Source organism: Nyctibius grandis, chromosome 8 (genome assembly GCF_013368605.1).
Source record: "Nyctibius grandis isolate bNycGra1 chromosome 8, bNycGra1.pri, whole genome shotgun sequence".
Classification (NCBI taxonomy): domain Eukaryota; kingdom Metazoa; phylum Chordata; class Aves; order Nyctibiiformes; family Nyctibiidae; genus Nyctibius; species Nyctibius grandis.
Window position 1 is genome coordinate 30,391,491 of NC_090665.1, and position 27,978 is coordinate 30,419,468.

Sequence of the window (27,978 nt, forward strand, 5' to 3'; positions counted from 1 at the left end):
AAACAGACCGACTACTTAATGAGTAGTTTTCTACACTAACAGTGTAAAATTAGTACCCTAAGAATATAAATTACAAATGGAACTAAATACCCCTTAAACTACAACAGGAAAAAAGTAAAAACCAATGGAATACTTTGTGTTTTCTTCTAGTAATTTAACCACTGCTTAATACAAAATGAAACTCAAAGAAACACAAGTAATTCCTGTGCTTCGAAGCCAATGGTTAAGATATAAAACAGCAGCAACTTCCTCCGAGGATGCTCAGAGAAACCTCTGAGTTTCACCACATAAGTTGTGCTTCCTACGCATACGTTCACTGCACATATAGAATCTAGGAATCCCCATATTAAGGGACTTAATTGCCCACCTTACTATTCAGTAAGGGACTGTGTAGTGCATCACATGTATACTACGCTGACAGCGGTAGCTCTTTATCCCTAGAGCCTTCAGACAACTGTCCAGCTTATGTCCTGAAACGTGGTATTAGAATACAGTGCAATATAGTTATACTATCCAATATAAATAGAAGTTTTTCCTCAACACACAACAAAATTCACAGTTTAAGTCACATTCCTGGCTCCAGTGATTGTCCTACATAGAATTTCAGCCTTCAAAAGTCCAGCCACCTGAACACCAGTGTGGCTCAGGCCTCATACTCCCTCCCCACCTTTCTTGAAATAAAAAAGACACAGCATGAAATTGCAAGACACCATATAAGCCAGTTATTTCTGAACTGAACCCAAAGAAAATTGTTCTTTCATGATGCATTCATTATAGGTACATAAGCTATTATCGCATTAAGAAAGAAAAATTCACAAAATAAGAAAATGTGTTCCTTTCCTTTATTATGCAGTATCAATACCTTGCATACAACATGCAATTTATTGCTTATTGACAGTATTGCATATATCAAAGTGGAAAAAAAAAATCAGCCAGTATCATTTTATGCAAGCTCCTAAACTGTTCAAACAAAATACAGAAATGCTTTACAATATCACTGAAATGCAAACAAATAATTCATAATTTTTTTTAATAATAAAAAAGTAAATTTAAACCCATAATACTTAATCATTCACCTTACTACGACTGATTACTTTTATCACCGATCTGCAGAATTGTTATGTTGCATTTTTAAGTTCTTATGCCATGATAAGGATTGCTCCTACAATCAGGCTACATTACTATTTGAATAATGCGATCCTAACAGTTTGTGACAGTATTAGTATTTACTGCAAACCAGATTGTCAAGATTTACCAGAAATCAGTCTAGCAGAATTTACAGTTTTCGTCCTTGCTCTGCACATAAGTGAGATATATTTATCAAGTTTCTTCTTAGACAAAAGATTATATAAACATTTTTGAATTATAGGCTCCATTACGTATGCCTAACTGGTACCTCATTTGTTCCCAACAGTTTTTGTAATTTGGTTTTATTTCAGGTTAGCTGTGCTTACATGTTAGATTATTCTACATATATAGGTATCTGTTAATATTAAAGAAAACACTGTTTGGTATATGCATGCTAGAAACAAATCCAGGATATTTGGATGTGTGCATATTAAGTGTGCAAATTATATAGCCGAGCTCATGATTAGCCCTTTTCCTCCTTCCCCCCCTCCATTATATAATGGATTTCTCTTGTGAAACTGGAATAGGGTTACAATAAACAAAACCAATACATCCCACATTGCATTCAAAGTGTTATGTTCTGTATTACAGCTTAGTATTAATATTTAAATGCTGTTTTCAAACCTAGCAAATTTTTAAAAATATGAAATTTAAAAACTTGGAAGACAATTTACATGCAACATGTTCCACTTGGGTGCAGATTCTCACATACTTAAATATTTATAAGCTCATAAAAGCATGGCCTGTCCACAAAACAAGTACAATGTTCGACATCCCACACATAGATTAAAAGTAAAGATACGCTACAGAATATTTTATTTGCTTTTATATTTTCAATTTCAGTAAGTAGGAAGTTATAAATATCAAACTGAATCATTATATGGTTGATACCAAGCCATGCTGAACTCTTCATAATTCATTCTCTTAAAGACATTTCCTCTACATGACACCTAGATTAAAAATTTATATACATCATTATAATCAGATGCCCTCTCAGTTCAGGACATCGCACAATGAAACTGATCTCAGAAGAAACTTTGCCAAAATATTTCTTATACCAACCAATAAAATTTATTCTTCATAGCTACCTTCCATTCTTTACTGAGCTATAAAGTGCTTGGTTATTATAAATAGAGCAAGAATGTCAAAGGAGGTAGCTAGTAGAGATTTGTAATGCATAAGAAACCTTACCAAGTGTTACCGCCTAGAAGTATGATTTGATGCTTAATCCCAGATCTCTAAACATTCCAGGAAGCACATCCTTCATCTTCTCTATCATAAAAAGAACTTTCAAGTTCTTTCAGAAAATCCTAAGAGAAATCTCTCCAACAAAGAGATTTTACCCGGGTTTGGATGAGTGTTGAAGTTCATAAATATTGATCACTATTTCCATTTGACTGCTGTCAGGATCTCAGCAATGAAGTGCTGTTCTTTTTCCAGCTGTCAAATATATTCCATAGATAGAGAAACTCCACCAGGAACAAATCCTTCCTCATGAAGTTCCTTGTAGATGGATAATGATGTTGTACAGTAGGCTATTAAAAATATGAAAGAGGGCTGCCCATACTTTTCAAAGTCTTCCACACTTGCATTTTTTCATCTGAAAATTCTAGGCCCTTTCTACTTGCTTTATTGATGGCTTTCACCAGCAACCAACACTGCATCAGATCCTAAGCTGGAGTAACTGTCAAACAGCCCTTTATTTTCCTCTGAATGGCTCAGCAAAAGGATCACAAAACAATTTTACAAACTTCTCTATTAAATGATCTTCTACAGAAAACTTGTATGTACATATACTTAAACACACACAAGTCCATGAGAAAAAGTCCTCTTCATACAGCAATCAACAACCGATAACCCATTTTATACAGCTTGAAAATTTTAAAGAATAAAGTTTCATTTTCCACTGTGAAGAGAGATACAGAAATACCTAAACCTTTTTGCTACGTATCAGTCTGCTGTTGGGCCAAGTGCAGCAGCAGAAAGACATCTGGATCTCTATACTTGTGTTCTCAAAGTCTCCTCCACCTCTCCTCTTTAAACCTGCTTGAACACATTTGCTCACTCCTGTAAGCTTTTACTCTTAGGTTAATGTTAGTTCTGCAGTATGAGTAATCTTCTCCCGTAATTTTCTAGTAAAATGGAAGTCATTCTCTTCTATTTTGTTAATTTCATTTTTAATACATTTTAATACAAAATTCAGAATTGTGAAGAATTATATATAAAGTCAGCTCCCCTAATTTTCCTGTGGATAGGATATTTGTCATTATTCAATCTATTCTATTTTTTAAGCAATTAAGTTATTAAATTATTGAGCTCACTCAAGATAGCATGTATTTATAGAGGTAGAGTAGGCTTCAGAGATGTAGTTCTTGCCACTGAAGAATGCACACAGATAATCCATAAAGCATCTCTGTAGTGTAAGGCTCTCGACTTCATTGAAATCTAGTGGAACACTCACCGAGAAAATGAGTATTTGAAATACATTTCCTCCGTGCAAGTACCGTATCCACAAATCAATTATAAAAGCAAAACTCGACCTACCGTTCCCCTGTAATAGGTCTGCAAGTGGTATTTACTGATGTTTTGATGAAAAAGTAAAGCCATAAAAAAGGGAAACTTGCATTCTAACATACAGCCTTATCAGTACAGAAAGACTCTCCCATGATCATCATGCTAATTTTATATCACCTGGTAGTGAAAAATGTAAAAGAAAAGAAAAAAAAATATCTGAGCATTTTTTAAGATTAACTCCTTCCATCTGATACATCCATGGCAAAGACACCTAATGACATACCAAGCGTCTGCTTTTACACTAGACAATGCATCTGTTAAAAATAGAAGTTTTAAGCCACTAATAAGATAATATTACATTCTAAAGGTAGCATTTATTACAATGCTACTTATCATGCATTTACTTTTTTTGCATAAAAAAAAGCTTGCAACATTAAATTTCATCATTATTTCACCACAGTTTTTAAATTAATAAAGTGCAGTTGAAGAATGGGTGCCACAGCTATCTAATTTGCTGTATTATAATCTTTTAATGGCAGGTAAAAAGTGCCCTATGCTGATGTATTCAGTACATCACAACTTTGCAGCCTGTTTACTACACTCCTTGCTGAGTACACAAGTGTTAGCTATTTTCGTTAGAAAGTCGTCTTCTGACACATAGTAGATGCATCAGGATATAACTGTAATACATTAAAAAAACAAATTAGAAAATTTAAACCAAATGCACTGGAAAATATTCTTTTAATTACACTAATTTTGTACAGCAATCCAAAATCCAGGTGTCCCTGCCCGTGGCAGGGGGGGTTGGAACTAGATGATCTTTAAGGCCCCTTCCAACCCAAACCATTCTATGATTCTATGAATATTACATGTTTTAAAATAATTATCCCACTGCCCTTGCATTCTGGATTGTTGTCCAAAGTGTATTACGCAGGGTTTTGTCTGGTTTGTTTTTTTTTTCAATCTAGTTTTAACGTAATTTTACTATAGCTTGGCTTTCCCCCCCCCCCCCATCAGACAAAAGTCTATCCAGAAGTGAAGGAATTGCACCATTTTAATGATGTTCTCCATTGAAAACAAAAAAAAATAAAATACTGAAATATTAAAGATTAATTCTAAGAAGGGATGAATTTCAAAAAGTTTTCATGAGTTATCACCTTAAGAGTTGCTCCAAATCATCCTCATCAATTTTTTTCATCCTACTTTCTGAATAACAAAAGCAGACTTCTTTCAAACATGTTCTCCAAGATGTTTGAATTTACTCAATTTAAAATTTCCTTTAGAAAGAAACAAGCTATTACAAAATGATTCCCTGATCTAGTGACTTAAAAAGCACAAGAAAAAAGTATTTCATGTACACCTTTAAATCATAAAGGTGATAGAAACATAGAGCCTTTGTACGTAGCCTAGATTTTGCATTAGATGCACTGAAATCACTATTTTAAAAGATACGAAGTTCTGCAAATTAGTATAAAAGGGAGTCTCTTTCTTTCAGCAAAGCAGGTCACAGGATCAACTCTCAAAGACTATGGACTTCCTGGTACCCAAAGAAGGGACTGCGCTCACTCAAATCATACAGCTAAACAGATTAATTGCTAACTTTCCCAAGGCATAAACAGATCTTCTGTCTGCAGGCTTGTCAAGTATTAATAAGCACAGAATCCAAAAAATAGAAGTATTAACAATCCTTTATATCTCCCTTAAGAAGGCAGGATTGGGAAGCGGTTTTGGAAAAAAGCATGCCCAGTGAAACAGTGGAACTAAGCTTATAAAAGCGCGTATTACGCTAGCCCGAACAATGCTCCTTGACAACATTTTAACTGGAGAACTAAACTCATTGCAGCCGCCTTGGTTATAAGGTATTGCAGCCTACACAGTCCTCTTGGGGTCTTACAGACATCCCATTCCTGGAAGACGGGAACGCTGCGTTCCTCACCCAAGAGCACAGTACTGGGGCACTCACACCTCCGACTGCAGAGGGGACAGTTCATGTCACCCAGCTTCATTAGAGGGAACTGGACAAGAGGAAAACTAATTATCCCACACAGGGTATATATTTTATCTTTTTGTTTAAAAATAAATTGCTTAAACAGTCTGCTACGTCTGCTACAATAATTGGGATGTGCACTAAAGTGCTGAGTGAAAATGAATACTTTTAGCACACCTTACCAGAAGGTACAACAAATAAGTAATGACAAAAAAAAATAAAAATTAAAAAAAAAAAAATCACCACACACCAAAGAAAAAAACAGAAGTTAATCAGTCCCAATTCAGATATGGTTTAAAGCAAAACAAAATCAAACTACGCACAAATACAGCTCTCAAAATCATTTAAAAACAAAACAAAAACCAGAATTTCCTCAAATTGTATTATAAATTAGATTCTAGACTACTCCTAGATGGTAAGATTCCTCTCTGATTCTCTCCAAACCTTTAAGTTTGCAGAAGCAGGAACAGAGTACCTATTGACAAATACATGCTTTTTAAAAAAAAAATAAAATGTTGTGCTTACAGAAGTGAACTGTCATTCTACAAAATTACCATACAGCTTTACAGAAGTTTGGCACAGTTAATTCAAGAATGTTTTTAGTCAACACCTCCGATTTGTGATGTGATTAACAAGGAAAATGTGACAAAAAAACGTCAATACTTCATATCAAATGGGTCATTTCTGTGATAAAAGAAAAAAATGTATTACTGTAAATTACACATCACATGTACAAAAGAATTTTATCTCTTTACAATTAAACTTCACATCCAAATAGCCAATGGTTAAAAATACTCTGAGGAGAGTTGCACCACTTCTCAAAGGCAGCAGCAGCAAAGGAAAAAGCACTCCAGTAAGAATTATGCTGTTTCCACACATCATTTACCATACTAACTCACGAGAGAAATTCCATGGGCAATTTAGAAGATGTACTATTGCATGTAATCTAACACAGCAAAAGTGAATCCTTCCCATCAAAATCAGATAATTTTAACAATTTTTAAGATATTCTGTAGTGTTATAATACAGCATTTTAGATTAAATTATGTCATCAATTTCCCAAAATGGTTTGCATTCATATAAGGCAGAACAAAAAGCAGTAGAAGACTTTACAGACTCAAAGTTAAATTTTTAGCTTTTCTTGCAAAAATTAAAAAGTTGTCAAGAATGAAATCTTGATTGTTATTCCTAAAAGAAAACATAGAAATGTGCCAGGAAAATTGCACCATATCAGGAATTTGGGGAGTTTTTTTGTTTTCTAAAAAAAAGAGAGATCTCAGTGTTCACTGGATTTATAAAACACGTTAATCTGAGAAACCTGAGTGAAACACTTCAAACACACTGGTGGACAACAAGCAAGCAACCATTCTGGTCCTTTCTAATTTCAGTAGCTTGTAACTGCTTAGAACAGACACGTGGAACTCATTTGTGTGAGCTTTTGCTTTTATTCCTCACCAGACAGGATCCATAAAGCGTGGCCCTGGGTGTGCAGGCAGTGTGGCTAGGGCAAGAGGTCAGTACAGAGGTAATACCTTGTTTCCTCAAGAGGAGCATTCCATGGCAGAAATGTGCACTGTTTCAGTGAACCCAAATTATTTTCATAGCAGAAATTTCATTTTATGCATGTGATTTCTAGTCAGATTTTCCATTTCTATGAGTTTTGGCTTCCGCCCGTCCGATAAGACAAATGACTTTGTAGCATCCTTTTGCAATTTTGACCATCCACATCACATTCATAACATCCAAGACAACACTGGAGATAATCCAGGCACTCTGGGCTGCAAATCCTAATCTCTGGAAAGCCTCTGTTCCAAATGAAGAAATTACATGGCTGTAATATATAGGCATGACGGCAATCCTCACCATGAAGAACACAACTGTCATCAGCACACCGTTGATGATGTTGGCCTTTGAAGATTTGGGATATCCTAGTACTTCAAAAAACCACCTGCAAAAGAAGTGTTCACAGATACCAGGCGAACTTGAAGCCACCTCATTAAAAAAAGATTTTATTTCTCTTTTTTTTTTGATTAATCAATTTATTAATTGCTTCTACACTTATCTTTTCTAAATTATTGCACTGTGTCTTGGCTTAGTTGCAAATTCTTCTGCTTGGCTACATTTTTTTTTCCCCCACTTAAGCAGTGTGTGATATCCAGTACACTGCAGAATAACATGCAGAAAATCCTGATTTAAATTGTAAACTAGTTGACAACCAGTGCGCATTTCAGTGACTATTGTCTAATACACTGTAATTCAAACTCACTTTTAAAACGATAAATACATATGCACCGATAGGCAACTAAAATTCTGCTTGTTTCCCTGAAAGCAATTCTAGCATTGTATTTGGATATGGTAAGCTAGATAAAGCTCTAATTTCCAGTTTCACAGATTTGGGATTTTCTGACTGCTTCTGTTCAGCCCGAAACCATAACTTCAGGACCAGACATTGTAAATGGCACTAGATCATGTCACAGCTAGGTATGTTACGCAATTAAAAATGTAAATCTAAAATCCCCCTCTCCCACTACTACTACCAAGTCATAAGTGGTCTTTAAAAAAAAAATTCTTGCATATTAATTCCTTAGTAGATAGGGATAACTTATCTATTGCCTAGCACACAGAACCTGTGCACTGAATTCCTAGCAAAAGGAACAACAAACTCCTCTAATTCTTTATCATCCACACTTAAACCAAAATAAACACAAGGAAAGTTTGTGCAACAATGGGAGGTTAAAGACAGGACTGGAGGAAAATTACTTAAATCTCTGTATTCATGATGGGGAAGGGAAGTAGAATAATCAGTTTATTTCCAAGAAGATATGAGGGTGAAACTATTTAACAAAACAACAGTTCTAAAACTGGTTTTAAAAGTAATTTTTAATTTAATTACCTACAGATTACAACCTACGTAATTACAGATTTACTAATAAGATTTGCCAGAAATCCATCTCTAACAGAAATACTCCAGGAATTCATTAAGAGTGCTACTGAGACAATTAAAATCCAGGCACTTGAGGTGACAGTCCAGCCTGGAAGCAGGACACCTCACCACAGAAACACTTACTGGGATGATGAAGAGAGAGACCTCATATATTTGGTCAGACTAACAATCAGAGCCTGTACTTTCATTGATATATACAACACAGGTTCCAAAAGTGATATAAAAAAAAAAAAAGTTTTAAAATACACTGTGATGTGCCAATATAGGTAACTGGACATCTGCTTAGCAACTTCCCTCTCCCAGCAAATTCAAAAAAATAAAAGTCAGTAAATCACAGCTATCTTTACAATTTTACCCACCACGGTTCATAATTAATTACATAAATGCTGATATTAATATTAAAAGACCTAAATACTTGGCATGGAGACAACTCCAATTAGATATCCCTAACAACAAAGACAAGAAATACAAAGAAAATACTACAGTTCTGAGATTAGAATATCATTTTATATTTTAATAATAGCTGTTTTGGTAATACTAAGAGTGCAAACAAGAAACATAATGTAAGTCATTATCATTATCCACTACTTACTGTCTTAAGGGTCTGGTTCTCTTCAAATTTAATGAAAAAATAAAACCCCATGCACTAATGAGATGACATCCTTTATGCAAGGGACTTTATTATCTCCTACAGTGACTTCCGTTTTTCTGAGAAAGCAGTAAATGTCAGTATTCAAAGACACGTGATCTCACCATAGGCATTTTAAAAGTATAACATATATTACTTTTAACAGCCTGCTGTATCACAATACTTCCTAATGCCACAGTCCCAAAGGTAAGCATCAGTACAGGTACCACTTAAACCCAGGATGAAATCCTGTCTTGGTAGAAGTCAGTTGGGAGAACACCCATTCACTAGGACATGAATTTCAATATAGAAACCTAGAATATAATACCACATTTTTTCTTTTTTTTGCTCTCTTCTTCCTTGTATTACTAAAATAAGTTTAAAGTAGTGTTTATTTACTCCTTAGTTTCTCTGCACACAGAGCACAGACTACATTAGACTATAATCTCCTACTCAGCTGCGCTTGGGCAAATGAAAGCAACCTCTGGAGAGCTCCATTACCTTACCCTGCCCTCCTGTAAGTTGAATTTGCCAAGCTAATGTTTAAAAGAGATCTCAGCACACTCTTCTGTATTCTAGAGATCTGAGGAATGCTACAGTCTCATAAAATATTTCAGAGTTTACAGTTACAACTCGGTAACGGGTAATACTCAGATACCCTGTTTGCAGGAGGATTACAATTCCTATCTGCTTTACAAACGTTACCCTTTCTTTACCAGACACCTGGAAAAGAAAACAGATGCCACATACGTAGAATCAGTAAAGTAGAAATACAACCCAGAAAGTATGGGTGAGGGGCATCCGATACACTGAAAGACCTGATCCTACATGGCAAAAAAATGGAGGAAGAGGAGAGGACTGCAGCACTGCCCTATACCAAAGCCCCTCTCCTGAGGTGAAGTCTTCCTGGGGCAAATCCCTATCCCCAGCTGCGTCATGGTGGCTATGGAGCAAGGAGAGAGGCCACCCTCCCCAGAGCACCAGGAAACTCCATTGACCGCTTTCCCCTACCCGCGGTACGTGGCATTATCATGCTCCTTTTCTGATACTCACTGCAGCAATTCTAGTAGCAACACTACAACCAGAAGCCATGGCAGGCTTCGACTCTCGCTGAGCTCTTCCAAAGAGCCTTCTGCCACTTTCTTCTCTGATCACAACTGTGAAGATTAACCATTCCAGATATATTTAGGTGCTTTACTATTTTTCTAATTTAAGTGCTCAAATTAATTTCCTGAACTATTTTTGTAAATAAATAAAGGATATACATTTATGTTATTCTATGTATTCATGTGCCTATATTAATATTGATCTATATATGTGCAGTATTGCAAAATAAACTTCAAATTATCTAGGGCAATGCAATTCCATTCTAGGATTCTGATGACAATGTTATCTTCCTTCTTTTCCTGGTCCATGATACTAAAAAAAAAAAATCCCTATTGAAAATGATGGTTTTATTATAATAATTAAATGAACATACAAAGGCTAATAAACTATTATATTTGTGAACTTCTTTATTGAGTAGTTTCATAAAAATTTGGCATTTCATATGAAGGCTGATCTACTGTAAAAAGGAACTCAGGGGAGAATACATTAGTTGTACTGTTGCAGCTACAGCAGCAAAAAGTTTTCATAGCAAAAAAGGTTTCCACATAGTAATCCTTAGTTCAATACATACAAAATCCCTTTCAGCAGACATTCAACAACAAAAAAAGCTTCCTAAGAAATAATAATACAGATTACAATTTAAAAGAACTATGCAAAAATTCCCCAACCACTTACCGCTGATTGACAAAAGGAGTGGAGAACTCTGCAAGCAGACGGAAGTTTCCAAAATAAGCCAAAAGACCTTTGCTCTGGTTAGCAAAACAAAACAGACATACAAAAATCAACAATGTAGATACCAAAAAGTCTTCAAGTATACACAGAATGATACAACGTCTCAACTTCTTTATTAAAACGGATAGTAAGTGAGTTTGCCAGCTGTGGCCAACTTCCTTACAATTTCAAAATTGGGTTTACTACAAAAGCTGTAATTGTCCTTCAGGTACCTCGAATCAGTAGTTTCTTACTTTAAATAAACTTTTAAAAGACTTACAGTTAAGTGGCCACGGAAAGCTAGCTAGAGAAGACCGGCACAAGTAGTCATAGGTTATAATTATAATGATGGTATTACTGTCTAAGAGAATTATAAATATTTTGGATTTCTCAATATTTAAACAAGCCCAAACAGAAACACTGTAATCTAAAGAAAAATGTCCCTGCATTGTTTTAGGAACATAATTTGCCAAAGTGAAGATGAATTCCCAGCTCTTATTTGGCAGCAGAAAGGGCACATAAAGCCCTTTCTTCCCTCCTCCCTACTGCAGGGGAAACCCTTTCCACCAGCTCTGTCGCAGTCCCTGCCATGCCCTGTGGGTTGGAAGAAGAGCACATCTCCTCTGTGACCGTATCCAGAAAACTGCGTGGCACATTGACACCAATACACATTGTAACTGAGCACTTTCCTCCAAGTGACAAAGTACAGCATATTCTCTGCCTTATCATTGGGGTTGTGCTGGAAATAGCATCCCATTACACAACGGCTGGGTAAGCAGCAGTTTGCAGATGTAGAGATAAGAAGATTTTTTTTTTGAAAATTCCAGTAGGTCTCCTGAACAACCTGTGGAGTGTGTGTCATGATTCCTTTCCTGCACCGAGCGTGCTAATACCCACTACTTCAGGCATTTCATGTCAGTTCGCACTACACCAAACAAAATCTGTGTCTCAATCACATACTCTCCTATCTTGCAAGAGCAATTTTTGAAATAAGATAATTATAAGTAACTTTCTCTGAAGATAAGAGAATCAGAGTAACACACAGATATCCAAGAGCAGAGCTATATCCAAGTAATAAGAACTGCTTTAAAAGAAGTTCACATGAATACTATGCTTTCCATTTCCTCCGGAAACAACTAATGAATTTTCTGCACCGGGGATTAGCCTTGATAGTGGTATTTTCATTTCTCTAATATGCAGCTCTAATTCACTTTAATCCATGATAATATTAGTAGATCTAATTATCTTCAACCTGAAACAGAGTATTTACTTGTCGGTGTACTTCATCCCCTTTAAACCATTACGTGGGAAGTCTGGCAGTAATCTGGCATCTCGACACTTTTAATATTGTAAGCCTGGGATTCACACAGTAGGCAGGGAAAGAAATGTGGTAAATGAAGTAAATTGTATCTTGTAACATTTCCTTATTTACTGAATGAGCTTTTCAGGAGAAGTTCAGCAGCATTATTCTGGAGGTCAATGGGATTTCTACCAAGTCACATGGGCATCTTTCAGAAACTGCAGCAGCAGCAGCAGAGTAACCAAGTTAGTCTTTATCCTAGAACAGTATCTTTCTCTTCCCCTTTTCCCTTCAATGTATGTATGCCACAGATACTTATAGATAAATACAGTTAACCATCCATTGTTTCCTCATCAATGTAACCTTAAACAAGAAGTCTCAGAGGATGTTTGTGTCCTAACAGATTTTTAAAAAAATACAATTAAAAAAAAAAAAAAAACCAACCGCCCCAGAAAAAACACACCCAGCTGACTGTAGTACATTCGCCAGAGTTAGGGATCACTGACCTATGGCCTTGTAAATACAACCACAAGCAGAACATAACCACTTGAAACCATTTCCTTCTAATTTTCCAACTAAATATTCAGACTTGTGGTTTTACTGGAAACGCTTTTCTATAACCATGTGAAAAGCCTCTCCATCAAAGTCTCTCTACGGCAAAAACTAAGAAGAGTTTTCATTGCAGCAGTTAAATAAATTACAAATTTTGTTGAAGGACTGTAACATTGAAAAGGCAGGCACTTACCACAAGTGACTGATAAAATCCTTTAGAAAGTAATGATAAGTGAAAATACAAATATGCCTTTCACAAAGCTAATACACCAACCAGTGAAGAATTCTTTTAAACGCTAAGCAAATGAGATCTATAAAAGCATCATCTTCAATCTCATCTGCTTGTTATGTTACTGGAAAATACAGCACTCACCAGTACAAAATAGTAAGCATACAGAGCTGCCAAGTGATGTATGACGAAAAATTTGTCACCAATTGCCTTCCAGTAGTAAATAATAAGCAACAAATCTACAAGAGAAAAGAAATAATGATAAAGAACAATTTATTATACTACCATTGACCTCAAAATAGTGTTTCTCTAAGTTTTAGAGGTAAAAATGCAAACATATGGCATCAGTAGAAACTCTCTGCACTAATTATCTCTGAAGATAACATCTTTATCCTAAAGACTTTACTTCAGTCAAAGCATTAAGCAACAGTGTTCTTCCAACAGTTGCCATAAACTATTACTTTCCACATCAATGGAAGTACAGAAGCAATAGCTTTAGCTAAAATATTTTCAAGGGAAAAAGTGGATCCCAAATCTTATAGCAAGACTTCACACTTATGAACCCAAAAATTTGGAACAAGTGACAAAAGAAGGGGAGGGGGGCTACAGGGGGCACAGCCAATATGCAAATACATGCAATAAGTGCAGGGATCTATTATGGGGAACTTCTGAATTAAAAAGTAGTTATATTAACAAACAAGGAACCATTTACCAAATACATTTTGCAAGGGGCACTTGGAATGAGAAGCTTGTTTGCTTTATTTAATCAGAATTTTCCAATTACTGCAAAAGTGATATAGTGGACCTGACTTAATGTTATAAGGAAAGCTTTGACAGGAAAGTGCTTTCTTCTCCCATGATGGTCTGAGATTTCAGAAGATTTTCTTTTCTGTACTGGAACAAGTGATTTCTGCCCCTACTTTCTCCAAATGAGTACTTTGGACAGAATATTAGTGACAAAGGTTCCAAATCAAAGATTTTACCCCCGTGCTTTTTGTATCCCCAGTGAGTGCCTTGATCTCTTATATTAGCTATCCTCAGGCAGGGCTCTCCATCATCTGACAAAGCCGCTCCACTTCCTATTAATAATTAAACATTAACCATATAAGGAAGTTAGAGCGAATGAGTAGCCAGTTTCAGGTCTCTGTTCAAAGGCATTCATTAATTCATAATGTAAGTCTAATGCATAATTATTCAAAAATAGATACCAATGAATTTAAACATGGGAGTTTAAGTTCTTATGGAAAAAAGAGACTTAAACTAGCCCACAGTTTAACTGAGTGTGCTGATCACCAGACTGTGGTGAGAAATCTAGTCTGAGAGATAATCAAGTCCACAGCCCAGTCTCTGACCAGAGACTCCATCCTAACATGAGAAGTTTTCCCTGAAAATAGACCAAGTCACAACAAGTTTTTGCTTTGATGAGTCATATTATCCCCACATACCATAAAAGAAAGCTCCAAAGCATTTTGTAGCAAAATTCCCATGCCAAGTTTAATTGACAGTAAATAATTAAGAACACAAAACATATGTAGGGGTAAGTGCCATACCAAGAAAATAATTTTAAATTTCCATGTTTTATAGATGACTAAATTTTGGCTTAAAGTGAGACTAAAAGGTGGGAAGGCAGGATCTTATCATCTGCCTCAGCGTGTATTAAGGGTTACCAAAATTCTTCTGCCAGCATTCTGAGGTCACAGGAAGAAACATAAGATAAAAGAGCTACGAGTTTTAGACACCCTGAAGGGAGTGAATGGCACTGCTTTAACACCTTCTCAATTGGCTGAAGGACAAAACTGAGCTGGAATTGGTGGTTTTGTATCAAACCACCATGAAGCCACACAGTGGCATTTCCTCAGTGCTTGGGGAGATACCATTCCATCTTTCACAACTGCTGGCAAGATCTGTGATTTCACCACAACCCACAACTCCATTAGCAATTTTAAAAGCCACAGTAGAAACTGTATTGTATACATATATCACATCTCCAGCATAATGGCTCAGTATAAATATACAGGTTGTGTGTATTATATACATACTGCATAATTACCAGAAATGAGGTAGCCTGTGGTAATAGCAATATTCAGTTTCACAATTGAAGGGTCACCCCTGTAAACATACCAAAAATAGTTACAGCCTTTATAACAAGGTAATTTGCAAAGGACATACACATATCAAACACATCATGTCTATCAGGTCACCTTATTCTTGGCCCATTAGTAAGACATTACGAGATTTGGTTAAGAAAAGTCCTAGTCAGGAAAATGGATTCCTTTTCCATCCAGATAGAAGACATCTACTAACTACCCTAATCAGGATTACCCCCTGCCTTGGAGTAGAGACTGCCCCAAGAGCCTTGCTAGAGACTAGAACTGAAACCAGCACGTACCCTGAGCTGGCTTCTCTGGAAACAGATGATAAAAGAGAACAGCCCAGGCAGTGTCTCTTAGCACTTTAACTGACACTCTGTCTCCATTTTTGTTCTTCTGCCAGTGTTAAAACTTTGTTAACAATGACAAAAATATCTTGCTCAGCTGATGGTTTTCATATTCATAAGAGGATGGATGCTTACAGGGATAAACAGAGTAGAGGGAGACATGAAAGCAATTATTTGCCAGTTCTTTGGAGCCAAAGAACCTTCGAGGAGAAATGCTTTTCAGAGTAGTTTCACACCTTCTGTCCCTCCCTTTTTGGTGCCAAACATTCAGCAAGCAAAGCTCTTAGTAGCACACACAACTTCAGTTCCTCTATGATGTTCAACACACCCAAAGTTGTGAATATAGCTCAAGAAAGGGAAGCATCCACATTACAGCAAGTAACCTTTGTTCTTTCCTCCACTGTCCCCTGTACATTCCTACTTTGAGGAGTCTGGCAAGCAAATCTCTCTTCCTCAACAAAATATAACTTTTTTTTAACTAAGTTGTGCATCTAATATAGATATGTTTTGTGTAAGTAGGAACTGAGCTTCACGTGACAGGTCTACAGATTTATAAAATGCGGACTGCTCAAGACAAGCTGTAAAAGGAATCTTTGTTGTCAATTTTTCAAGAAAAAAAGGAACATAACTGTACTTACAGCCACCTCCAAGACAAAGTCTACCTCAGCTAAAAAGAAGCAAAATGCTATTACTTAGCTATTATTTTTTAATCCTATTGAAATGAAGCAGTGGAAGAGATTTCCTGTATTATTACAATCTGTTCACTAAATTTTAAGGCTTTCTTAGTGTCTAAAACTAACTGCTTCCCTGAGTGAGAAGGCAGCTTACAGGAAAATAGAAGGACTTACAAAACCAGAATTCTGCCATTAGGTGAGGAAAAACACTACCAGGAGAGCCTGGAGCTCACTCCATCTCTTAAGATTGGTCATAGAGGCTCTCTTAACAACTTGAGACAGGAACATTTTTCCATGGCTTCAAAACCTTGTTTCATGAGCTATGTAGGCTGTGGGCTGAGTGCTTCTTTAGATGCAGCTCTTCTGAAAGCCACAGCTAGACACAGAGCACAGACAACTGTGTTCTCATAACTTTCGCAGAAACTCTTTAAACAGTTACAGCCCTCCTGTCAGTGCTCCCAGCTGCGGCAGCAGCAACATCAAAACCAAACTTGTAAGTCCTCCCAACACACTTCAGCACATCATCACCAAGATTTAGCCTGTGCTCAAGAACCTTCATATTCTTCACCAGAGAAGATACAAAGGACTGAGTATATGAAATTGGTTCCTTGATACTGGTAAACATGACTTAACTGGATGAGACAGGGAATGATTCACTTGCCTTCATTCTTTCCATGAGAATGGTCACCTTGCAACAAACCTTCTCTAGACCTTCACTTCAACAACATATATGGCTGCACTACCCATCTGTCACCTCCCTTCTAGAAGAGTCCATGTTATAATCCCAAATTAATCTCAATTAATGGAAAACTTAGAATTTAGTCTAAAATCATCTAGATTTCCTGATCTGTCTCCTTGAATGGGAAGTGCAATGGAGCTTATGAGCCCAATGTTTGCAGCCTCATTTTGATGCAAACAAGAGCCAGGAGTGACTTGAATAAGCAAAAGGGAAGAGCTATCTCTTCTGTGATTGCTAAGGAGGTATGTGTGGCAAATGAACTAAAAACCAACATGCACAGGCAGGTATAACAAAAGTCCACATGACCAACTTTCTTCAAATTTCTTTGCAGATACAGAGTCATATAAAATGCTGGAATCAAACATCAGCCTTCAAAAAGTGTAATGACTGTAAAGTGGACAGTCATATGAAAAAGGCCGCTCTTCTGTGAAGCTACTACTTAATCACTTATTCACATCTTCTCCCTCTCCTCATCTGATCTCTACCACCTCCACATTTTCTACTGTTATTCTAACCACCTCAAAAACAATTTCTACACCATCTATGTTAGCTAGTCCCTATTACATACAGAAAAAAAGGCAAAGTGTTATGAGAAGTCCTAGACCGTCAAAAAAGGTGGATGTGCACAATGCTGATGCCTCCCTTCCCTATCAATGCTCCAGTCTTTATTATCCTTTGTTAGGATCTATCGTATCTAGTTCCAGCCATCCTCTCTCCATTGAACCCCAACCCTTAGCAGGAGTCCTGATGCCTTTCAAGACATATGGGTATCACAGTCACCATGCATTTAAGCTTTGTGTGAACCCAGAAGTTAGGCTGACATATGTAGAGGCTCAGAACTTGTGATTTTTCATTACTGATACAGATATCTTTAAATCCAACAGAAAAGAACTGATTGGATATTGTGATACAGTCAATGACTACACAAACATGGTGGCAATTACTAGAGGGAAGGAGTATCTGTATCAAAACCTTCCCAGCAGTCTAAAATCAGAGCATCTGTGGAATGTTTTCAGGCTACCTGGGCTAGAACAGTGCAAGAAAGCTGTGTGAAGGATTCCTGGACATTTACTTACAAAATACTGAAACTAGGTTCACAAATGTTTCTTGTACTGTTAACAAGAGACTCCTACAGAAAGGCTTATGCATCCTTCATATCTGTAGATGACCAAGTCCCACAGCTTATGCCTGCATTTCAAAATGGCATTAGATTTCCAGACTGAGCAGCCTTGCAACAATCCATCTGGTATTTCCCATATAATTTGGTTTTTTCCTCTTCAGTTTTATTCATTAAAATCAAGACTATGTGGATTCAGGTACAAATCAATGTAAAAATGATAAGCAACGTAAGACTTATGTACAGCTAAGCCATAAAACAGACTGGAAAAAAATGTTTAAAGCTCCACATGTTCAGCTAAGGCTTTAATTACTGTGTACCAGGAACCAATATGACATATGGGGGAATGCATAGACTAATGCTAGCCATCTCATTTTTAAGAGTAATGTAAAAGTCAGCCTTAGAAGAAAATGTACATCTGCAAATTCTGAGGAAACCACCCTACGATTCTGGCTTCACTGGCAGAAGAAAGCCTAACACAAAGTTGTATTTTACTCACAGGCTGCATGCAAGTACTTGTAAAACCATGGGCAATATTATGTTTGGTCTTCCTTTGCACTTAATCACTTGCATGAACATAAATTCAAATCATTGCAACTGCTTTAAATACCCTAAGTGATACTTCACACATTAGTTTAATAACTAAAAATACTGATTTCCACATCTAGAGTGTGTTCTGTGCACTTTTAATTGACAAATTCCTGAAACCATTGTCTAAGGTAATTTTGACCAAGAAACAATTTGCAGAAACACTGCCATGAAATGAACCTGAAGCTTTGATTTAAAGCACACAGATTAGATATACTTCCACTAGATTTTTAAACATAAAGTTTCCCTTACTCTACCAAACGTAAATAAAACCACTGATAGCAATCATTGTAAACACATCCAAACAGAAGAAACTATTTAGAAGCAATAGCAGAAACACAGAAAAAAATTCCCCTAAAGGCAGATGGATTTTGTCTTTTAAGATTTAATGTTTTTACATAATCTAGGATGCTAAGGCTCCATAAGCAAGATTAAGTTTTCAATGCAGTATACAAAAATACCTACCATAACTTTTCTCAAGCTTATCAAGAACAAAAAAGTGGTTCGATTTCTGCTTAATTTGAATTTTTCCTGGAATTATACCAGGAAAATCTAGTAAATGTGAAGACTCAATTTATTTATCATTGCCAAGAGGCTTCCATTTCTGCCTTTCATGGCTTCTTTTGTACTGTTTAGAACAAGGTCTACTCAAACAAACCAAGATAAAAGCTTCTATTTGATAAAGCTTACCACAACACACACTGAGAGATATAATAACATGCTGCTTTTCAACATGGTTAACAGATCTCATAAGATATTCAAACTGTATTTGGTCTCTCTAAAGATACCAGACTGCAATGACAAAAATTCAAAACAGCCAACAATTTAATCATATATCACTACATACAGAAGAGGCCAATGTGGCCTAAATTTGTGTTATGAATTAGTGTTACATTTATTAAAGCCACATAACAAGGCAGTGGCAGAGCACTTCAAGCACCCAGTCCTGTCTAGTCCACACTGCATTGTCATTAATTCACAACAGCAAAAGAGCAGAACAAGCATCAGATGTTAAATTTCTGTAAGTTTAAACTGACTCACGGTGTGGTTCTTTAACAAGGTTAAAAACAACAGTCTATGACAGAAATAGGAAATGAAATTTAAAGTAGTGAGTCTGTCTTCAGGAAAAATATGGCCTCTTCCTTCTATAGGGAAAGAATTCCAGAGGATAACAAGTGAAATGTCAAAACACCAACAGCAATCTATAATTAACTCGACTAAAACAAAGGCATCTTGTTCCTCCTCCCTCAAAAAGGTGTGAAACAAAACGATATAAATAGAAATCAAGAAAACATAAGCTTAATATAGAATATTTTAACTAGAGAAAATATTAGAAGTCCATTTATTAAATATTCACAAGCAATAGCTTGTGAATACAGCACTTGAAACTTTCACACTTTTTTTAAAACAAAGATTGATAGAAGCTTTATGGGAGGCATAAACATCTTAATTTATCAATTCAGACATATTTTATACATGTAACAGGCCCCTCCAGCTTTTTCTCCCGTCCCCTACACACCCTCCAGACCTGCAACAGCATTTTAATTTCACTTTAAAATGGTTATAGTAAATAGCATAGCTTCAGTCAACGCCGACTTACGGCTACGTTCTTGGTTCTATGCTTCAGTGATTTAATATGATATTTCAAATCACTTACTTGTATTTCATCTATTCCACTTCAGAGACACAATGCACTAAGACATTAATACTGACAAAACAATTTGGAATTATCAAATTGTACAGACATAAAAATGGCACATCACAACCGCATATTTTAATGGGAAATGAAACAATTATTTCAATAATTAATACACTGCAGGATTATTTTTTTTCCTTCTCAATTATGTTATTTTATTGTGTCAACACAACACATCTGTAACATGCCTTACCAGAGACGGTCAGCATTAACAGCGTCATCATACAACAAAATATACAGGCAAAACCCACCAACCACCAAGGCGTGGAATGTGGACACTGTCCTGAAAAAGAGATCACAGTCACAAGGAGGTACTGCCATTCACAGCTTTCTATACTGTGCTTAAGGTAGCATGTTGCCAAAGACATTCTCAGCTACATCGAGATACCTCTGTGGAAGACAATCGTCTCTTCTTACGCTACATCCCACCACTTATACAATGACAGGTGGGAAAAACAGTCAAAAAGAAGGAATCTATCAGATTCGGGCAGGGGGGCGGTTAAATATAAAGTAGGGTCTTAAAGTAACTGAGATCTACATTTTCCTCTAATTATCCCATATATTAATGAATACTTAAAGACAATACAACATCCAGTTCTCTAACAAATACTTACTGTATCATCCCACTTGCTGGAAAATCTATATGCATTTCATATTCAGATTGGCCCATGAGTCCTGCAGCAGCAGGTTTCTCCATTCAGGCACTAAATTAATAGATGACCCATAATAAAACTGCCAAGTTCAGGTTTTGGAAAGAGGGGCATTAAATGAAAAATTCTATCAAGGAAAGTTTCAGAAAGAATTTCTAGTGCATTTGAAGTAGATTCTGGTTTTCAAAGAGAAAACTTGTATAACAAAAGGGTGTAGCTGAGTATCTGAGGTAAAACAGCTACAAGTTCATATGAACTAGCAGCTCACAGCTTTACGTTATTTTATACTCCTCTTGTCCTATATAAAGACACAGTAATCAGAGTTGCCTTGTCCATACTTGGGTATTAAACACTTTTTTTTTCCAGAGACACCAGTCTCAAATATACAGGCTGCATGAACACTGTACATAAACTCTGAATGTAAGAGGCACTTAAAGAGAATTACCTATTTACAGAGGCCCCGGCAGGGTTTCTGCCAGCACGCAGGCCACCCTTTTGAGTCCACATGTATTCTTGGAAGGTAGAACAATGCAATGGGCACAGGTCCAAAATGTGTGACCTTGTTCCTCTAGCCATGGGTTTAACACTACTATAAACTGCATCTAATACTGTGTAGCTACTGTCTGCTTTCCCACTTTTTAAGTCTGACTAGGAAGAAAAAAAACTTATGTGCCAAAATAGCTCTACTGAATCATGGATACTATTTGAAAAATAAGAACTCCAAGTTAGATGCTGTGTGATCAGAAACACCTTTGCACCATATTCACAGCATTAACAATATGCACACAAAAGTATAGATGCTGTTATTAGTCTTGTCTTTGTACATATTGAATACATGTATTTGGAGGTTATTAATATTTTAAATGTGCATAAGTCACTCTCAGAAGTCTAAACTATACCACGCAAGATTTTAAGAAAACATCTTACTTCCCATGGAAGATTTAGCAAAGAAAGAGTATGTTATAATCCCTAGTCTGTTTCCAGAAGTTGTATTATCGTCTGTTGGCATTAGAAGATTCTGTGACTTTTCACAAAAGAAGTCTCTATTTAGAATTTGTTTAAACAGTGTCATCATGCTATTTTCAGCAGCTTTTTCAACAGTGTTCAAAAAAATGAATGGAGATTAATATAATATGAATAGCCAAATGTAACAAGCTGGATGAGAACATTTACTAACCATTATAGCACAGGCTGCTTCTTTTTTTAACAAACAAAATTTAGTTATCAGAATTTTAATGATAATTAATGGTTCAACTAAAATATCTACTCTTGCAACACAGAATTAACAGAGAGCTAGGAACTTTGCTTCCTTTTTAAAACAAAGCATGGCATACAATATTAGTGTTTGAGAAATACCTGGGGTTTTTGAACTTTAGGAGAGGATAATGCTGAAATAAGTAAAATTTGCCCTATAATATTAGGATATTAGTTTACAGTTGCAATTTGTCTCAGCAGTGGCTGTTTATCCAAACCTTAGTGTTTAGAATACAAGCTATACACAAGCACAGCACTTGAAGGGGGAGAAAATAAAAAAAAAGAAGAAAAATCCAAAAAAGCAGATTTCCTCCTTAACTCTGAACTTTGAAGTTTCTCCATAGAAGAGGGGACAGAAGAACGGAAATAGTGCAACACTCCATTTTAATATGGAATCTAGGTCAAGCTCAGTACATTTCCTTGAAATTACTGTCAAAGCTTGCATCCTTTAACTCCTCAATCAACTGCGAAGAAAAAAGTTGCACTGGCAAGTTGCATACTTGTTCCTTTATTATTGAATATCTATTTTTTTTCACAACTGCTTAATAGCAGTACAAACATGTATTGTAGAAGAGGTGACAGGCATTTATGCACAACAAATTAAAAAAATCATACTACATCTGTGCTGAAGTATAGTTTTTAACTCAATTTGAGCATCTGCATACTTAAGATCCCAGAAGCAATTACTTTATTGGTTCTTAATTCTTGGAAGGTCAAAATGAACAAACTGACAGTATGGAAAAGACAGTCCAGAGCTGCACCTCAAATGCTTGATTACAAAACACTCCAAACTGCAACAATACATTTTCAATGCCACAGTTCATTTCAGGCAGATGTCCTCTTCCAGACCCAGCTAAGCTGATAAAAATGCATAACCATCCTCTGTGCCAGTTTCCTTCAGGTCTGCCAACAGAACCATTTGTGTGAGCACTCCCTACACCAGTTCAATATAGGACAAAATAACAAACATCTACTTCTAAATCATGTAAGTTAACCCAACTCATTTTACTGGGAGACAGTAACTTTCTCTACCTGCACAGCTGTTTGCAGAGTACGTATGTGTCCATCTCCATTCCCTGAAAATATAAGATACTCCATGGGGTATCTTCATTTTGGTGAAACACTGGAGTGATAAGGCAGACTGAGCTAACAGTCAATCTTTTGTAGAAACACAAGCACAGTTAACCTTTCTTTCACTTCATGCCCTCCTCAGGTACAACATCAACAAGCTGTTGGTGAACCTTGCTTTGTGTTTCATGCCTTCTAACTCCAGAACTGAATGTAGCACTGGACCATGACTCATCTGCGTGCTAACATCTACATCCTGCTATCAACTCTGAGAAAAAATGTGGAAAAAAGTAAAAAAAGGACACAGCCTGGGATGCTGTATCAACTTGAGTAGTTAAACACCTTACTACAAAGTAGCCTAGAGATTACAGAGCAGCTTATTTCCAGCACACTTGTGATGTGTGAAACAATTCATATGTTATTATGCAAAGCACTACAACTTAGCATAGTGCTACCAGGCATGGGATATGTTCTCAGAAAGCCTATTATGCAATTCAAGGGTCACTTGATGTAGCTTAGAGACAGAAGTTCAGCTCAAACACAGTAATAGCTTAGTTTAGTTTCCCTGTCTGCCTCTATTGTCGATCGTAACGTAGAGATAAACCTAAGCTGCACTGACATCATGAAGTGGCATCCTACAAAGTTGTTCTGACAGATAGGTATTATTCAAAGATCGAACTGAAATTAAGATGGTGCCTTTAAGAACACTGCAGATGGACATTTGCCAAACAGAAGGGCAAGACTATTTGAGTTGTTAATGCTGCCTAGAGCAATGGAAACAACTTCAAGAGTATCCACCTGATATTGCCTTTAAACAGCACTGAGGAGGAACAGTGATACGACCAATGCATTTTGAGCGCAGTGACAGCCATGCAGTACACATTTTTGAGCTTCAAATTTGAGAAACATCTGAAAAATATTTTAAAGTTGTAATAGACTACTCAAGCATAAAGTTATACTGTATAAATTCATTTCAACCAGAGAAGCTTGTGCACTATGTATACCCTTTCAGAGTAGTATGTCACAAATAAAACCCCAGTGATCATCCATTTGCAGTTACTACCCTATACGCCCTGTATTGCTTAAAAGAGAGGAGGGCATCCAGGAAGGATTCACAGGGTTGAACAAGTTTCTAAGAGCGCTCTGTCTGAGGAGACAAGCGTGATGCAGGTAGATCCATCCCAATGACAGAACTGTGAAACACAAAAGGGAGTAAGGAAGGTTTTTAGATTGAGTTTCCACAGCTCCTTCCTAAATCTGTACCCTGTGTCTGTCACAGCTTCCCCCTCCTCTTCTTGCAGTCTCCTTCCCCACCAACACACAGATGTACTTGTCTAACCCTGCCTCACTCCAATACTACACCAAAGATTCATCGAATTTCATGGAAAATCACCTTATCTAAAACAGGGTGTAATGCAGTAGCACTGGGAGAACAGAGAGCAATTCGCTTTGCACCCAAAAGCATGACCAGATATACACTAGCATTTAGACCATAGAATAAATTGCAATACTTTTGATTTTCATGTAGGTTCGGGGGAAAGGAATTTTGCAGCTCTTCTCTTTACTAGAAGCATCACAGAGAAGCCATTTAAAATTAATCCTCTTTACTTTATTACCTCTCAGCAGTCACTATTTTCTTTTTCTACTGACTTTCACTTGGGCATCACTGTCTAACGAAGTGTTTAACGTACAAGTGTTTGTAATGCTGTGTGTTCACGTGCTGAGGGGCCTCAGCATTTTACATTCAGCATTTGTCAAGTGCCTAGAACCATCCCTCTAATCTTTACAGATGTTTAATAATGTTTTCTGCAGTTTTATATATATACACTCAGGTGGTTCAGATGTTGACAATTTCATGTAGTTCATCAGCTGTAGTTTGTTTTGAACAGTATACCTTGAATTCCATTCAATCTTCCTTTTTTGGCTGAGATTGTTAAAACCAGGTGTTATTCGCGTTGACATCCAAGAACTTAAAACATGGAACAGGAGCTGAAATATGGTAAAACTGGCAACAGCAATGCCAATAGTCAGGTTGCTGAAAGAAGCCATTGTTCTTCAGCCTGTGAAGAGAAGCAGAAGGTAACTTCAGTCTATTCTCCATTTAACTACTTTAAGCAGCCAGAGAAAGTGTTTTTGACAACTAACTTATCAAGAGAAATATTATTCACCAAAAGTTTCATCCTGTTCAGTATTTCTACTTAAGGCTTATCAGCATAAAAGTATCCCCAAGATCTTATATGTAAAAGTTGCATTTTGTTTGTTTGGTTGTTTTTTTTTTAACATTTGCATACTCTACATTTTTGTTGCCTAAAGTTGCATGTATTTTGTCTGCACGGAAAGCGCAGGGAGGACCACTGACAAGTGCAAACACCGGCTCAGAAGCCTCCACTCCTGTACCACGAAGTTCCGAAGTTAAAACTCATCTCATTCTTACCAGATTCACAGCTGCTAACGGGATTTTAAAAAGCCACAATGAAATCAGATAAGCGTAGAAGAGAGATTTTTCAGGTCAGCCTCGGGTAGCAACAGCCTCACTGCACCTTTATGTTTGTATACTTTACAGAGACAGTAGTTCTCAGTTTGTTCACAGTTGAGGGCTCCTCTTTGTGATAGCATGTAGGCTATCGTATTTGAGTTTTTTTCTTACCTTCACGTGAAAGTCTAAACTTCACACAACGTCAGAGCATGCTGAAATGCTTCCTATCATCAGAGCCAATGCATTTTTCAGATGCTGGATATTTAGCTATTTCGTGAGGCCTAAATAAATAGCTAAACAATTCCAAATATAAATGTCAGTCTCTAAATGCTTCAGTCATTTCTCCTAAGTCAACAGAATTTTGCAAGACAGAATGATATTTTCCCAGAAGCCACAAACGTCTGACATACGTCTCTGGTTTGATGATGTTGTGGAGTGTTTTATATTCCAAAACTGGCAAAGGTTACAAACTCATAAAAAGTCAATTTGTATTAAGTTGAACAGAAAAGGGAAAAAAAGCCAAATGGCTTCATTTAAAATATTTAAAGAATTATTTTAATAGCCATTTAAATAACTGCTATCACTTAGTTTAGTTTTACTGAAGAGAACACCTAAAAATAAAATGAAGACTTAGAGGCTTGCATAATTTGATGTTACTACAACAACCTAATGGTCAGCAAAAACTGATACAATTACAAAATACACTTATGTCTACCTTTAGTTCACGTACACTACAGAATGAGGGAATGTGCCTTAGATTTTTCAAATTGTATCTGCATTGCAGATGGCAAGAAACTTGAACCTCAGAGAAAAAAAAAAAGGAAGTCCACTAGTAAAAATAATAACTTTTTTAAAAATTAAGTACAATATTCTCACCTGGTGGTGTAAACGGTAAGTATAGATTGAAACAAGGTTTGCATTTAAATTTTGAACTTTAACAGAAGGTGTATTACATATACATCAGAAAAAAATACTTCTGTATTCAAAGAATTAGAAGGTTCAATGATCTCAAACTTTTTTCCCCTGTTCCTTTTTCTTTTTTTTTTTTTTCTGCCAGAATTGAACAGTAAAAAAAGAAAGTGAATTACCTGAAAACTTTCTCTGACTAGTACCCACAGTAAAAGCTACAGCTATGTAAGCAGGACACAGGACAAACAAGAGCAGATTTGCTGAGTGAAACCTGCATCCATATCATATGGATTTTAAGTGTTTACTTCAGACCAGCTTTAATTCTGTCCTAGGGACTCAGCAATTGTTAGATCATATTTGATGTGCTCTTCAGGCGAATCTTACTGCTAAGTTTAATCCAAAAGGAATCCAGCTTGCATGCCCTGGGACAGCTATGCAATACAAACCGAAGGGCAGTAAGTGGGGGTGATCAGAAGATTGGAGCACATCCAGAGGAGGGCTACGAAGATGATCAGAGGGCTGGAGCACCTCTCCTATGAAGACAGGCTGAGAGAGTCGGGGCTCTTCAGCCTGGCGAAGAGAAGGCTCTGGGGACACCTTATAGCAGCCTTCCAGTGCCTGAAGGGGGCCTACAGGAAAGCGGGAGAGGGGCTTTTTACAAGGACAAGTAGTGACAGGATGAGGGGGAATGGTTTTAAACTGAAAGAGGGTAGATATTAGGAAGATTAGATATTAGGAAGAAATTCTTTCCTGTGAGGGTGGTGAGACACTGGAACAGGTTGCCCAGAGAAGCTGTGGATGCCCCCTCCCTGGCAGTGTTTAAGGCCAGGTTGGATGAGGCTTTGAGCAAGCTGGTCTAGTGCAAGGTGTCCCTGCCACAGGCAGGGGGGTTGGAACTAGGTGGTCTTTAAGGTCTGTTCCAACCCCAACCATTCCATGATTTCTATGATGATGATTTCTATGTTTCAGTTCATAAATGCATTTTTACTCCAAACTAAAATTTTAATGTGTATACGCTGCAGTGCATTGCAACAAACTCTGGTTCATTCCAGTTGTGTATCTGATGACCTGTTCTAGTTCAGCAGCATACTAGTCTTGCATACTTTTTAATGTTAGTCTATTAATCCAGTTTCAAATACTATCCTGAATATTCAGTATTCCCTCAAGTACTTTTTACACTGTTCTCCACATACTTCTCCATTTACCTCCACTGACCAAGAAGATACAATACACAAATCAAATTTTATGCACTTTTTACAGTTTAAAGTAC

At 36.7% G+C, this 27,978-nt stretch overlaps 1 protein-coding gene across 7 annotated transcripts in view; it reads right to left on the minus strand.

The window, feature by feature from the left end:
- Positions 1–837: 837 nt before the first annotated feature.
- TLCD4 (TLC domain containing 4) overlaps positions 838–27,978 on the minus strand; it is a 45,875-nt gene continuing 18,734 nt past the window's right edge. For all 7 annotated transcript variants that reach the window (XM_068406106.1, XM_068406105.1, XM_068406102.1 and 4 more), the window contains 6 exons: positions 25,218–25,383; positions 20,545–20,634; positions 15,151–15,209; positions 13,245–13,339; positions 10,984–11,057; positions 838–7,577 (listed from right to left, as the gene is read on the minus strand). In XM_068406106.1, the coding sequence (XP_068262207.1) occupies positions 7,262–7,577; positions 10,984–11,057; positions 13,245–13,339; positions 15,151–15,209; positions 20,545–20,634; positions 25,218–25,372 (789 nt within the window). In that variant the 5' untranslated portion in view covers positions 25,373–25,383 and the 3' untranslated portion in view covers positions 838–7,261. The remainder of the gene's footprint in view (positions 7,578–10,983; positions 11,058–13,244; positions 13,340–15,150; positions 15,210–20,544; positions 20,635–25,217; positions 25,384–27,978) is intronic.